The 14,269-nt window shown below is 50.7% G+C and overlaps 1 protein-coding gene across 1 annotated transcript; it reads right to left on the bottom strand.

The window, feature by feature from the left end:
• Positions 1 to 3,060: 3,060 nt before the first annotated feature.
• Positions 3,061 to 13,477, bottom strand: FZD8 (frizzled class receptor 8). Its single transcript, XM_049705595.1, has one exon. The coding sequence runs from the start codon at positions 12,699 to 12,701 to the stop codon at positions 10,629 to 10,631; it is 2,073 nt and encodes a 690-aa protein (XP_049561552.1). The 5' UTR covers positions 12,702 to 13,477; the 3' UTR covers positions 3,061 to 10,628.
• Positions 13,478 to 14,269: the final 792 nt, after the last annotated feature.

Here is a 14,269-nt window from a genome sequence, read left to right as displayed (position 1 = left end):
ATATATATGGAATCTAAAAAAAAAATGGTTCTGATGAACCTAGGGGAGGGACGTAGAGAATGGACTTGAGGACACGGGGAGGGGAAAGGGTAAGCTGGGATGAAGTGAGAGAGTGGCATGGATATATATACACTACCAAATGTAAAATAGATAGCTAGTGGAAGCTGCTGCATAGCACAGAGAGATCAGCTCGGTGCTTTGTGACCACGTAGACGGGTGGGTTAGGGAGGGTGGGAGGGAGGCACAAAAGGGAGGGGATATAGGGATATATGTATATATATAGCTGATTCACTTTGTTATACAGCAGAAACTAACACAACGTTGTATAGCAATTATACTCCAGTAAAGATGTTAACAAAACAAAACAAGACTCCCTTGCGTCAGCCCAAGCTGAGGGAGTGCATGTGGTCTCCTTGGGGGTATTGGGAGACTCTGTCCAGGCATATCTCCCCAGGGGACCTTGCCAATAACCCTGCATGTGTTTCTAACACCAATGTTTCCTAATAAATTGTTATTCATTAGTTGGGTCAGAAAGCATGCTTTCTATATTACATTTTATTTTTGGCTTTGTTGGGTCTTTGTTGCTGCATGCGGGCTTTCTCTAGTGGCGAGCGGGGGCTACTCTTCATTGCGGTGCGTGGGCTTCTCGTTGTGGTGGCTTCTCTTGTTGCGGAGCACAGACTCTAGGTCGTGGGCTTCAGTAGTTGTGGCACGCAGGCTCAGTAGTTGTGGCACACGGGCTTAGCTGCTCTGCGGCATGTGGGATCTTCCCAGACCATGGCTCGAACCTGTGTCCCTGCATTGGCAGGCAGATTCTTAACCACTGCACCACCAGGGAAGTCCCATAAATTACACTTTTTTTTAATACCTCCCAGAAATTCTGGTTTGGATGGGGCATGTACTCTGTTTTGTATTCTTTTCCTTGGAGCGTTGTTGGGTTTGATTGGTGAAGAGACTATAATGAAGTTCATTGTAAATAAAAGGAAGCAGGATGGAACTTCATACCGAGAAAGAAATATGGATGTCATCAAAGAGGAGGACACAGAACAGGGTGGAGGGACCCCAAAGACACACTTCCTCTACTTCTCAAATGGGTGCTTGCCCCCAGCCCAGCAGGGTGCCTCTGGATGGGGGCTGGTCCAGTGGGGGTGTTATGGGAGATTTGGAGGCAAAATACAGGCCCAGAGACTCACATAGAACTGGGGGTAGAACGGCATCCAGGTTGTGTCAGTAGAGTTTTGATTGTGCTGGGAAATCACACTGCGGATAATCCAAATGGAATTAACAGCTTTTTCTGTTAACTTGACACTTCTCACCCAAGCTAATGAACAGCTTACTGTAAAACCAAACTGGTAACTTCAGGGGCCTGGAAAAGAGTTCCCGGACTTTCCGCAGACCCACCCGCCCTCACGTTATTGAACTTGGAAACTTCTGTGTTAGTCTTGCATTAATCCTTCTTGAGCTGGCACAACACGATTGTGCTGGAAAGTCATGGAATTCACCACATTCATCCTTTAATTAGAATAAACTTGGATTTAAAAGCTTCTGTGTGATTTGGAAAAATCCAATCTTTGGTCTCAGACTGCTAAATCCTCTGAGAATTTTGAAATGCAAATACACAAAGCATAATACAGTGTTAGGTTCTATTAATCTGAAGAGTATGTGAGTCATTTTAAACCTACAGTATTTCAGACTTAGTCATTTCCTTCATATGAAATCCAACTTTCCAGCATAAAAGTTATGAAGGGCAAGGTTTTCCAGCATATAGAACTACACATCTTCAGTGTGGGAACTGGGTGTGGAGGTAGGATTGCTAATGGGCTTTGCAGCATTTTGTTGCAACTCTGATTAAACTTTTTTTTTTTTTTTGCTTCATCCAAACTTTGCTTCTCTTAAACTTTCTTCTCTATTTTTCTCTCCTCTTTATTCTTCTTGCTGTTTAGCTCTACTGGGTGTTCATTTTCTCCGGTGAGTTTCACATGAAGAAAGTGTCTGCAGCTGAACACAGTGCTTTGAATCCCCTCTCATATCATGGTGGTTCACGGAGATGCTGAAGTGTAATTCCCAGTTCCCTGCACAGTAGGTGCTCGACAGACATGTGCTGAATGAATGGATTTTTAGAGCAGCATAAAATTTTAAAAAATAATAGAAATTCTCCCTTCTGAGTGGATTAAAGCACTGACATTTAACCATTATAAGGACAGTGGAAGTCACAAGCATCTCATTGAGGAGTTTATACTTATATCTTTTTTTTTTTTTTTTTTGCGGTACGCAGGCCTCTCACTGTTGTGGCCTCTCCCGTTGCGGAGCACAGGCTTCGGACGCGCAGGCTCAGCGGCCACGGCTCATGGGCCCAGCCGCTCCACGGCATGTGGGATCTTCCCGGACCGGGGCTCGAACCCGTGTCCCCTGCATCGGCAGGCGGACTCTCAACCACTGTGCCACCAGGGAAGCCCTATACTTATATCTTGATTTTTCTTGTAAATACGATTTAAAATATACTATTTTTCTCTCGATCATGTAATTTGTTTCTCAGAAGAATTGTGTGAGAAGGGCAGAGTGATAGTACATCAATTATACCTCAGCTTAAAAAAAGAGGAAAAAAAAAGGAAGAGCCATGCAATAATTATTACCCTCATTTCATGGATGAGGAAAATGGAGTCCAGAAACATTGATAATAAAAACTAAGGCAAGAACACAGAAATTCTTAGTCCAGTTCTTTTTGTTTTTTACTTCCCTCCTTTCAGGAGAAGGCAGACTTAACTGTGGTGAACAGTCTGTGGGGAGCTGTGGTGGTCGTTACTGCTATTCAATAAATATTTCCAGGCACATGGTTACTTCCCTGCACCCTTTGGGGTGTAATATGGCCATATGATTTGCTTTGGTTCATGACACATGTAGATATGACACTGCCATTTCCAGGCAGAAACTTTAAGAATCAGTGGCTGTATCCCTTCCAACCTATGCAGGGAAAATGGAAGCACGTGCCAAGATAAAGCTTTCAGCAACCTGGCATCTAAGGTGGAAAGAATCCCTCTACTGACACATACTGGACAATGTGTGCAAATGATAAAGTATTAGCATTACTTTATTGAAGTATAATTGACATACAATATAATATTAGTTTCAGGTGTACAACATAGTGATTTGACATTTGTATACACTGGGAAATGATCCCCACAAAAAGTCTAGTTACCATCTGTCACCCTACAAAGTTCCAAGTTTTCTTTTCTTCTTGTCATGAGATCTTTTAAGATTTGCTTTCTTAGTAACTTCCAAATTTGTACTACAGTATTATTGACTATAGTCCTCATGCTTGTACATGACATCCCTATGATTTATTTATTTTATAACTGGAGTTTGTACCTCTTGACCCCTTCACCCATTTCACCCACCCCTCATCTCCCTCCTCTCTAGCAACCACCCATCTGTTCTCTGTATCTCTGAGTGTTGTTTTGTTTGTTTTGTTTTTCAGATTCCACATATAAGTAAAATCATACGATATTTGTCTTTCTCTGATAAATTATTTTTTGTTGCATTAAGCCATTGAGATTTTGGAGTTGTCTGTTATTGTAGCAAAACTTAGCCTTATTTTGATTGGTACAGAAACGAAGGAGCATACATGGGTAAAGAATGCTTGGGTCACTGGGCGGCTGGGTGATGAGATGAGTGAATAATCACTTGTGACTGGATAAGGTCCAAGGGATAAATCTCTTCTCTTTGTACCAATGTCCTAAGTGCATAGATTCAAATAAAATGTAAACCACAAGGATCGAGGAGGGTATTTTTAATGAGGGCACACATATGTTCATTTTCACAAGCTAAGTGTCTACAGCTATATCCTGTATTTCTAATCCCAGTGATGCTATGAAATGATACCTTTTGTTTGGTTCTAACAGATCCTTTTAATAACAACTTCCATTTTAGCAACTTCCACTTTTTTGGCCCCCCAAAATTGTCTGTGTCCTAATTCCTGGAATTAACTTCTTTTTGGTTCCTATTAAGTATAGCCAAGCATGCTCTTTAACGGTATTACACAAAATTTGTATCCTGTCTGTGGGTTTGACCTATGACCCTCTGCTTAGACTCTTTCTTACAGAAATTGGATGAGGTGTGACAGTTAAGATCTAAGATCATACTTGTTAGGTAGACTCAGGAAAACCTCAGAGTTTACTTGCGGAATGAATCTCACTTTCTGGGTCTTTGGTCAAGGACTCGTCCCTTCTTTCAGGGTACCTGGAGAAAGAGTAGATTTCTGCACTGAATACACGTTATCCGAAAATTTCTATAACTTAAGCAAAGTTCCAGCATCAGGTAAGATAGTATGAGTTTACTTTTGAAGATACACATGGTGACATACATTCAGGATCACAGCCTGCCTGCCTCTAGGATTACAGGGTGACAGATCACTTGGTCTTGGAAAGTCACACCCAGGTCAGGTCACCACAGGATGAACCTTCATTTCTAGCTGAGTTGGTTTTACTAAATAAACATTTACTGAAGAAAAAGAGTATCTTTCATTGCAATAGCGTCTACTAATAATATATCGACATGATTGGGTCCTTCTAGGTTTACAGGTTGGGTTTAATTTCTAGGTTAAAGGAATCATTCCCCATGTACCCAGTTTTTGGTTGTTTCATTACAAGTGAAAGCAAAAGCATGGTTATCCAAAACAGCCCTGTGTAGCGAGAGCTTCCGTTCAAAACAACGTAGCATGAAGTTCTCCCTTTGGACCAGGTGAGGGCACTCTTGTACTCTCCCAAATATTTACTTAAGGTGAAAAAAAATAACCACTTCCATTTAAATTAGTTAAATTGGATGACAAAAGCAGTTTGCTTAGTTAACTTCTAGTTGTATTTTGTTTCGCTTTAGATCATAACGTCACCTTCAATTGCAGTTCGCTGGCTTTCAACTCTGCCTACACATGAGAATCATTCACCTGGGGTAGCCTGAGAAAACTTTGAATTCCCAGATTCCATGCCCAGAAGTTCTGGTTCAGCTGGTCTGGGGTGCTGCCGGGACATGGTGTTTTTAAGAAACACCCCTCTAGCACGTAGGCAGGGGTGAGAGCTACTGCCAGGGTGTTAGTTAATTAGAAACAGGTTTGTTAGAGGATGAACGTTGGAAATAGTTTTTCTAATTTAAATTAGTGTACGGTTCACCTGAGCATTAAATAAGGTGCTATAAATAGGTACTTTTGTCCTTGGTGAATAACGGTTCTCCCCAAGGCTTGGAAAGCCATTAAAACATGGTCATTTAGTTAAAATTTATCCTGACTTTGCTCTTGCCTGGCCGGTCCTCCTTCACTCCATCCTTCTCTGGCCGCCCCATTCCGGGTACCACCAGCCTCTTGGGGCATCTCCTGGAGCGTGTGGTTTAAATCAGCTGAGTTCATCTCCCTTCCCGTTGGTCCTCTCCCTCCGGAGATTTCCGCGGGGCTCAGCCACACTCTCTGTTTGCTGCTCCGGCCTGGCTCTTCAGCACCCAGCGGCTTCGCTTTCTTCCTGGAGGCTCCAGGCCTCTGCTGACCAGGGCATGGTGCTCCCACTTTGGGGCCCTCTCCCCGGTGTGACTCCATCAGCCGCTGACCCCTTCCTTCCTCCCAGTCACTGCCAATTATCGTGTTACTGTGAATGTGGGCAGTGCAGAGCAGGTGAGCTGGCCCGTGTCGGCCAGGGGCCGGAGAGGCAAACGTTCCCGGAGCTCTCCGGGCAGCCTCTCAGGCTGTGTGTTCGAATGTTCCTCTGTAGGTCAGCACCAGACCATGGAAAACCTGGACTCTGGTAGGATTCTGGGACTGGCTGAACACGGCCAGGAGAGCTGATGTCAGGGATGGATGCGCGTGGTGGTTGGTGGCCTCAGGGACTTACACAGACACCAGGGCAGCGGGAAAGGCCTAGGGAAATAGGAGCGACACGTAGGATCTGTGGCTTCTAAGCCCGGCTCTGCTCCTGGCTGTATGACCTTGGGCAAGTCCGGTCCGCTTCGGGCATCAGTTTCCTGGCCTGAAAATGAGGCGCCTTCGTGTGCGTGCGGAACGGCTGTGGGTCTGGATACAGCACAACTTCTGATTCCACGTTCCATCACATATTCTTAGGTCACGCTGCTTTTCCTCGTTCACAGAGCAGCAAGGTTCTCAATAACCCCTTGAAAACTCCAGGATAGCACAGGTGACCTCTAAGACCTTCTTTGGTCCCCTTCCCCTTGACCAGTGCCACCCCCTCCCACCTGGCCCTATCATTCTGACCTTCAGCAGCAAGAAGGCTTCAGACACGGGCTTCGTGAAGCTGTCCCTTTCTATACGCCCTCCTCGCAGGCCTGGTCTCCCCATACTGCTGTGCTCAACTATTCCAGAGCTGACGCCTCCCCCTCTCTTCCCTTTGGCTGACCTGTATCCTGGCACGGTTTCTATTCTGTGGTGTGCTTCCACGAACACCTGGCTAGACGATGGCGGACAGCCTGCGTCCCTCTCAAGCCAGCAGCGTTCGTGCGCGGCATTGGAGAGCATCCACCGACTCCACAGATGGACTGCTTGGTGGGAGACGGTAAGGCGTGTACTGAAACGAACGAGCCGACTGCATGGCTCCCCCCAACATGGTCTTCACGATTTATTCTTTCTCCCACTAAATTCTGGTGTGGTGAAGCTTTGGTGAGCTGCTCATTCTTGAAATAAAAGTAACTCAGAAGACAATTTTTTAAAAGACCTATCATTGGATTTCAACCCAGCTTAGATTTTTCGCATAACTGTTGTATCGAGGGTTTAATTCAACTGAGGTCTCTTGGGGCTGTAAATGGATGCAGTTGGGGAATCTTTTCCTTGAGAGAAAGAGTTCAAAATTATGAATACAAAATAGCTGCAGGCCTTCTGTTCAGGGGTCAGGCCTGCACTGCGGGGGGCTCAGTAGTTGAAAGAATTGAAATGAGGGAGCCCGCCCATCCTCCGGTTCTGGAACTTTGCAGCATCGCCAGGTGGCAGTATTGTATCAAGTGTGGAAGTTGATCACCGCGGGCGCTGTGTGTTGCATCTCAAGGGACTATTTTGTAACTATGCTTTCAATTGCATCCTGTGCTCACAACTGTGTGAGGCTCCATGTGTGACTTTTCTTTTGGCAAAGCAATCCGATTTCCTTCCCTCTAACTTGGAAGACTTACAGAAACCTTTAAGGTCATCAATGCAGGTGACATCAATACAGGTGTCACTGTAATGGTGACAAAGTTTGCTCCTTAAACTTCTAATACACTTTCCCCTCTGTTTTGTGGTACTTTCAAATTGCGTTCATTATAAAGCAAAAAGAAAGTGTTTCACGTAACTTCTGCCACAAGTACTTTTAATGAGCTTTGGGTTTTCTAATGCTTTTAACCATATTAGACTTTACTTACATTGATCTTCTAGCCACACAGTAACCTTATCCCCTCCTCGTCCCCCCATATTTGACAAGGTTTTCAGAAACTCACACTGGCTCCATGCCCTGGTGAGGGATCCATCTATGTTCATCTAACGCTGATGGCCAAATACTCTTCCTCCCTTTTCCCACTCCTCAAACCTATTTGGAATCTTTAATCCCATTAATAGATACCTTTTGGGTACCGGCAACTTTGCAGTTCAAGGAACTAGCGCTGTTTTCATTTTCAGTCTCTAAAATCAGCGTCTGCGATGACACGTGCAGCTTTCTCCTAAGAGCTGTCCTCAGAATTGTAGCCATTTTGTAAAAGTGATCAAAGGTGGCATTTTACAAAGCTATACTGAAGAATTAATAAAGGAAAAAACTTCAAAGTTGACCCTTTACCACGGTCACATAGTTGAAAATATGTCAATAGTGAGACTCCTGCTAAACTTGGAAACCAATATGCTAACTAGTCTTTTAACTGTCTCTCCTTCTCACATACGTGATAAAGCCTATGGGAACTGCCTTTAAAACTTTATAACTGAAAGTGTAAGTTTATGGCTGGTTTATGTACACAGAGCACATGAGAGCCACCCCATGGGTTAGATGCAGGCCACTCACTGGTACCCAAGTTACAAAATAGTAATTCTTTAATATAAACTGCCGGGAGGTGAAGATTTTACAGTGGTTCTGACTTAAAAAATATATATAATTGGCATGATAGCTAAAGTAGGTGTTCTTCCCGTATATCTAATTTTAAAAATCCAATTAACACCAAGAATGACTCTGGAAAGGATTTGCAAAATGTTTCTCCCGAGAAACCCTCCTTAAAAGCCTCTTACATGACAAAGACCAGTCAAAGAAGTAGTTTCCATCCTATTCATTAAAAGAAAAAAATTTTTGAACCACTAAATATTCCTATTAGGAGAAGTAAAGAGAACAAACTTCTTAGCAGGATGCAGCGAACAAGTCCCCACCCAGCCCCCAATGTTTGATGCCCCCCATCATTAGCAGGGTAGCTGCCCATTTCTTATCTTGATTGACAGGTTAATAAGGGACCTGGGGCTATCTTTTCAGTCTGAACACACAACCTTACCAATTACTTTTAAATTATTGCTAATCTGTCCGAAAATAACAAGCAAGAGGAATAAAAATATCTGAAAAAGAGAAATGTCTGCTGAAGAAGCTTTTACTTCCGGTGCTTTAAAAGGTTCGGTTCAGAAAACTTGCCAGAATTTTAGTCAATAGAATTTAGGCACTGAAGGTTTTCTCTCTTTTTTTTTTTTTTTTTTACGAAAAACTTGTAGTTTATAATAGTTCATTGGTTCAATTAGGAGCGAAAAAGAAGGGAGTTTTGTAATGCAATTGTCCAGCAAAGGAAAACGCTTTAAATTGGGGGATTATGTGCACAGACCACCTGTAGGGCATTCAGAGCCCTTTTCTATAATGCTTCAACCCATGCCTAGCTGCCTGCAGGCTGGCTAACAATGCCGGGGAAAGCTGTTTAAAAGGCTGCGCGCACTTGTGCCTCTGGTCTTCACTAACTGTTACAAGTCTTCCTCTCCCTCGCTCTCTCTCCTTTTTAAAGTAAAAGTCCCACATCCCTTTAATGGAAGAACTTTAAGGCTCCGCGGTGGCCAATTGGTCTGCACCAAGAGGAGCCGGGCCGCAGGGAAAGAAACTTCAGACTATACAGCACATTTGGAGAGGAGAAAAGATCAAAGTTTTTCAAACTCAAAAGACCAAGTTCCCTACAGATTAACCCTATTCATTTGGTTCCTCTTAAAGGAATGATGTGCTGAGCCACTAGGCAGACAGGTAAAAAGTTCAACAATTGCCAAAGCATTCTTCTGCTAATTCAACAGCCTTCTGCTCAAATCAATTAGCTTAGTCTTGACAGAGGAACAATAGCTTTTTCTCTAGGAAAAGCAGCACATGTGATATACACAAGCCTGGAAGGTTATTAAGATGTTAACCCGTTAGTTTAATCCAGTAAAGAGCGCCTGCTCTACCACCAAATTGTCGAGTGACTTACACTGTAAAGTGTGATCGATGGCTTAAAACATTAACCTCTACCCTACCCTTCAGCAGTGTGTTCAATCCTGCAAGAGCAGGTGCTTTCACAATCACAGACGTGAGAAATGAACGTGGAGTCTGAAGCCTTTAGTGATATCATACAAGATAAATAACAAGGCGGAGTGGAATTAGTGCCTTGCAAAAGTTCCATTTACATACACTAAGGTGAGTGTTGTTACCCATGCATCAGAAAAGAGCTACCATTAAAAAAACACCACCTTCTCGGGAAAGGTGCAAAATCTTAATCGTGATTTCAGTTCAATAGTGATATTTCAACTTTGCTAATGACTTAGGAACTAGAGTTTAACAGGTCATTTTCTCCATGCCTAAGGGCAGCGTACATAATGAGAAACTAGCAAATGTCCGTGTTTCCAACGGGCCCTCAGCAAAAAGCACTTTCAAGGTTTAACAGTTTAGGAGAGGCAGGGGGAGAGGGCAATGTTTAAATCATTTATCAAAAGTCATTTTATTGCCAAAATAGAATACTTATATTTGTTCTTACAGGGGTGGCCTCTAACTTTTTACAGAAAATGTACAGACTGTATATCTTTGGATATGTACATATTTTACACATTTTTACAATTTAACAAATAATTATATAAATACATCCTCTAATGTAAGAAACCCGTATTTACTTGGGGTGTATAATTAAGACATTTCTTGTTTGTTTACTTAAGGCATCTGCCTGGTCATTAAGAATACCCAAACCGTGCAATCCCATTAGGTCGCGGTCATCCCTCCTCTAGGACGTGTTAGGGGTGAGGGTTTACGCAGGAGAGTCGAGGGCGGAAACTAGGTCCCTCAGGTGAAATCTGTTAAGTCTGGCTTCAAGCTCAGCAAATGGCAACCAGCGAGGGTTCCAAACCTTGGGTCCTGGAAACGCGGCAGCAGAGCTCACGCTCCTCTGCCAAGACAAATTAACGCCTGGCGGGAGGAATTCCTCGCCCGTCGGTGGAGGAACGGGGGCTGGGGCTGGGAGCCTTCAATGCCAGGTACTTTGTTCTAAGCGAGTCCCAGCTAATGGATACCATTAAGAGTTCATTATCATGCTAATAGCAATCAACACGGTGAAGGGGGGGACCCTCTGCCTCCGAGTGTCCCCCCCCGCCGCAACACTCGGTCTCCTCGCCCCCTCTCCAGCCCTCCCGGACGCCCCCTCCCCTCCGCTCAGACCTGGGACAATGGCATCTGCTTTGGATAAGACACGGAGCTGGCCGTGCCAGACCGCCACGTCAGGCCGGTGCTGACGTCGCTGTACAGGGAGCCCGCCCCACCGCCCGGCCCCACGCCCCCGCCGGCCCCCGGGCCCCCGCCCCCGGGGCCGCCCCCCGCCGCGCCCGCGCCGGCCGCGCCCGCGCCCTTGCTGGCCCAGCAGCAGCGGGTGCACAGCGCGCGCCACGACTCGAGCGTCTTGCCAGACCAGACCCACACGCCCGACGTGATGCCCACCACCAGGCACATGAAGTACTTGAGCATGAAGACGGCGTAGTCGGGCCGGCGTGCCTGGTCCGGCTGCAGGTCCCGCAGGCACGGGCAGTTGTGCGTGGCCTCCCAGCGCGGGCGGTTGTGCTGCTCGTAGAACAGGCAGGCGACCACGACGGCGGCGGGCACGGTGTAGAGCACGGTGAAGAGGCCCAGGCGGATCATGAGCTTCTCCAGCTTATGTGTCTTGGTGGGGCCGCCCTGCTGCTTGATGACCGAGCGGATGCGGAAGAGCGACACGAAGCCGGCCAGCAGGAACATGGTGCCGATGAAGAGGTAGATGACCAGCGGCGCCAGCACGAAGCCGCGCAGGTTGTCCAGGCTCTGGTTGCCCACGTAGCAGATGCCCGCCACCGGGTCGCCGTCCACCGAGCTGAGCGCCAGCACGGCGATAGACTTGACGCTGGGCACGAGCCACGCGGCCAGGTGGAAGTACTGCGAGTAGCCGGCGATGGCCTCATTGCCCCATTTCATGCCCGCCGCCAGGAACCACGTGAGCGACAGGATCACCCACCAGATGGAGCTGGCCATGCCGAAGAAGTAGACGAGCAGGAAGACTACGGTGCAAAGCGCCGGGCCCGTGGTCTCGTAGCGCACGTGCTGCTCTACGGCACCCAGCTCCTCGTACTCGCCGCGCCCGCCCGGGCCGCCCGCGCCCGCGCCCGCCGCCCCCGCGCCCGCCGCCGCGCCCCCGGCGCCCCCCGCCCCGCCTGCGGCCCCCGCGCCGCCGCTGCACGCCACCTTCTCGTGGCCCGCCACCAGGCGCACCAGGTAGCCAACAGACACGAAGAGGTAGCAGGCCGAGAGGAAAATGATGGGCCGCTCGGGGTACTTGAAGCGCTCCATGTCAATGAGGAAGGTGGAGACGGTAGCGAAGGTGGACACGAAGCAGAGCACCGACCACAGACCTATCCAGAAGACGGTGAAGGCGCGCTCGTCCTGGCTGAAGAACGGGTTGTGGCAGGGCAGCGCACAGTTGGCGATCTGGCCCGTCTTGACGCGATTATAGAGAGGGTGCCGTTCGCTGGACACGCTCACCATGGGCGCGCGGCACTGGCAGCCCGGCTCGCAGGGCGCCGCGCCGCCGCCAGGGGGCCGCGCCTTCCCGCCTCCGCCGCCACTGCCGCCGCCGCGCGCGGGGGGCGCAGCCGCGTCCCCGCCGCCGCCCCTGCCGCGGGACGGGGGCCGGGCTCCGGGCGGGCGGCCGTGGCCGCTGCCGGAGGGCGGCTGCTCGCCGGGCGGCGGCGGCGGCGGCGGCGGGCGCCGCGGTGGACTGGGCGCGGCCGTGGTGAGGTCGGTGCGGTTGTAGTCCATGCACAGCGTGTCAGGGTTGCCCTGCTCGGGCAGCCTGTCGCAGCGCATGCGGTCGGGCCAGGCGAAGCCGTACTGGCGCATGAGGGGCGCGCAGCCGGCCTTGGCGCGCTCGCATACCGAGCGGCAGGGAGGCAGGGGCTTCTTGTAGTCCTCCAGGCAGATGGGCGTGTACATGCTGCACAGGAAGAACTTGAGGTCGGGCGAGCACTGGATCTCCACCAGCGGCCAAAATTGGTGCACCTCCAGGCCCGCCTCGTCCTGCGTGTCGTGGTTGAACTGGTTGGGCATATAGGTGTAGTTGTAGCCGATGCCCTTGCATAGCGGCACGGTGATCTCCTGGCACGCCAGCTCCTTGGCCGAGGCGGCCGCAGCGCCGCTGGAGCGCTGCAGTAGCGCCAGGGCTGCCAGCAACGAGGTCACTTCCAACAGGTAACCCCACTCCATGCTGCGCGCCTCGGCCACGCGCCTTCGCCCTCCGGGCGGCGCGCGGAGGGGCGCTGGGAGATCCTGCAAGAGCGCCGGAGGAGGGGAGAGAGGGCGCCCTGCCGGGCTCTCTCCCGCCTCTCCCGGAGGCGGGGATGGGGGGTCTGTCGATAGCCTGGTCCCTTCGCGGGACGCGTCCTCACGGCGCCGCGGGAGACGAGGGTGGCTGCCGGAGGGCACCCCAGTCCCCGGGTCTGCCCCGCTCACTCCGGCCGGGCTCAGCCCTCGCAGGGCAGAGTGGCTGGCCCCCGGCTCATCGTCCCTCTCTCGCTCGCTTTCTCCGCGCGCGCCGGTGACTTTGCCGGGCACCTAGGGCGGCGGCGCAGCAAGTTTCCTCTCGGGCGGGCCGCTGTACGCAGTCAAGATGGCTGGGCCAGGCCGCTCCGCGCCCGGTTCAGCCCCTGCGGCCCGCTTTCGGCGTCCCGGGGCTCATGCTCGCCCCTAAGGCCGCGCGTCTGCCGCCGGGGTTCGGGGCCCGCCTCCGCCGAGGCCACCGCCCTCTGTCCCCGGCGTCGGTCCGTCGGTCCGCCGCCGGGATGACGGGCCCCGCCTCCGGTGGAAGTCCGCGTCGCGCTCCGGCCGGCAGTAGGGCGAGGTGTCGGCGGTCCCCTTCTCGCTGGACTCACGGAGCTAAATTCAGGCCGGAAGGCGGAGCGGACACCTGAGCGGCACGCCAGCGCCCCGCCGCCGCCTCCTCCTCGGCGGGAGCAGCGGCCTTCGCCAACTTCCCGCTCCGGCCCTGCTGCGCCCCGGCCGGCTCATGAATATTTATACGGCGCGGACTCGGTCTCCGCCCGCGGCCGGCGCGCCAATCCCGGGCGGGGGGCGGAGTCTGCGCGCTCCCCAGGCCCAGCCTTCCTGGGGCGGGCCCGGCTGTCCGCGCGGCCGTGAGCGCTGTCTGCGGCCGGAGTTTGGATAACCTTGGGATTGACCGCAGAGACAGAGGCTCTGCCACGACCGTCCCCACGGCGCTCAGTGGGGCTGAGGTCGGGGTTCCATTTCCCCGAGCCTGCACTTGGGGACCGGGGACAAGGTTTTATGCAGTGCGTGCTTTCGGAGGTCCGTTTCGAACTAGTCAAGCCCCTGTTTCCTACGCTCCCAAACGTCGGCGACCTGCTGGCGAGGGGGCCGCCCGCCCCTCCGCGAGCCGGCGAGGGCGCGGGGACGTTGCGGGGACCCGGGAAGGTGTGCCCTTCTTGGGGTTCTCAGAACGATGGTCTTGGAGGCTTGGCAATGCCGGAGGAGTGGAACGACTGCAGTTCATTCTGCCTGTTGGGGCTGGACCGGGGGCAGCCCTGGAGGAGGTGCCCGGGAGCCCAGCCGCGGGCTCGCGAGGGGCGCGGGCCCGGGGGCGGGCCCGGGGTGGGGGTCTCCTCCCGCCTCCGCTGAGGGACGTGGGGGAGCCTCAGTTTCCTTACCTGGAAAATGGGGTCACAGTACAGACCTCAAAGGGGTTTCTGCTAATTAGGTGAGGTAAAATATCTGTAAAGCATCCGGACACAGTGAAGAAGAAGAAAGAAAGAGAAAGG

This window comes from Orcinus orca, chromosome 2 (genome assembly GCF_937001465.1).
Source record: "Orcinus orca chromosome 2, mOrcOrc1.1, whole genome shotgun sequence".
Taxonomy (NCBI): Eukaryota; Metazoa; Chordata; class Mammalia; order Artiodactyla; family Delphinidae; genus Orcinus; species Orcinus orca.
Note: the sequence above shows the minus strand (reverse complement) of the source record. Positions and strands in the feature narration are given on the sequence as shown.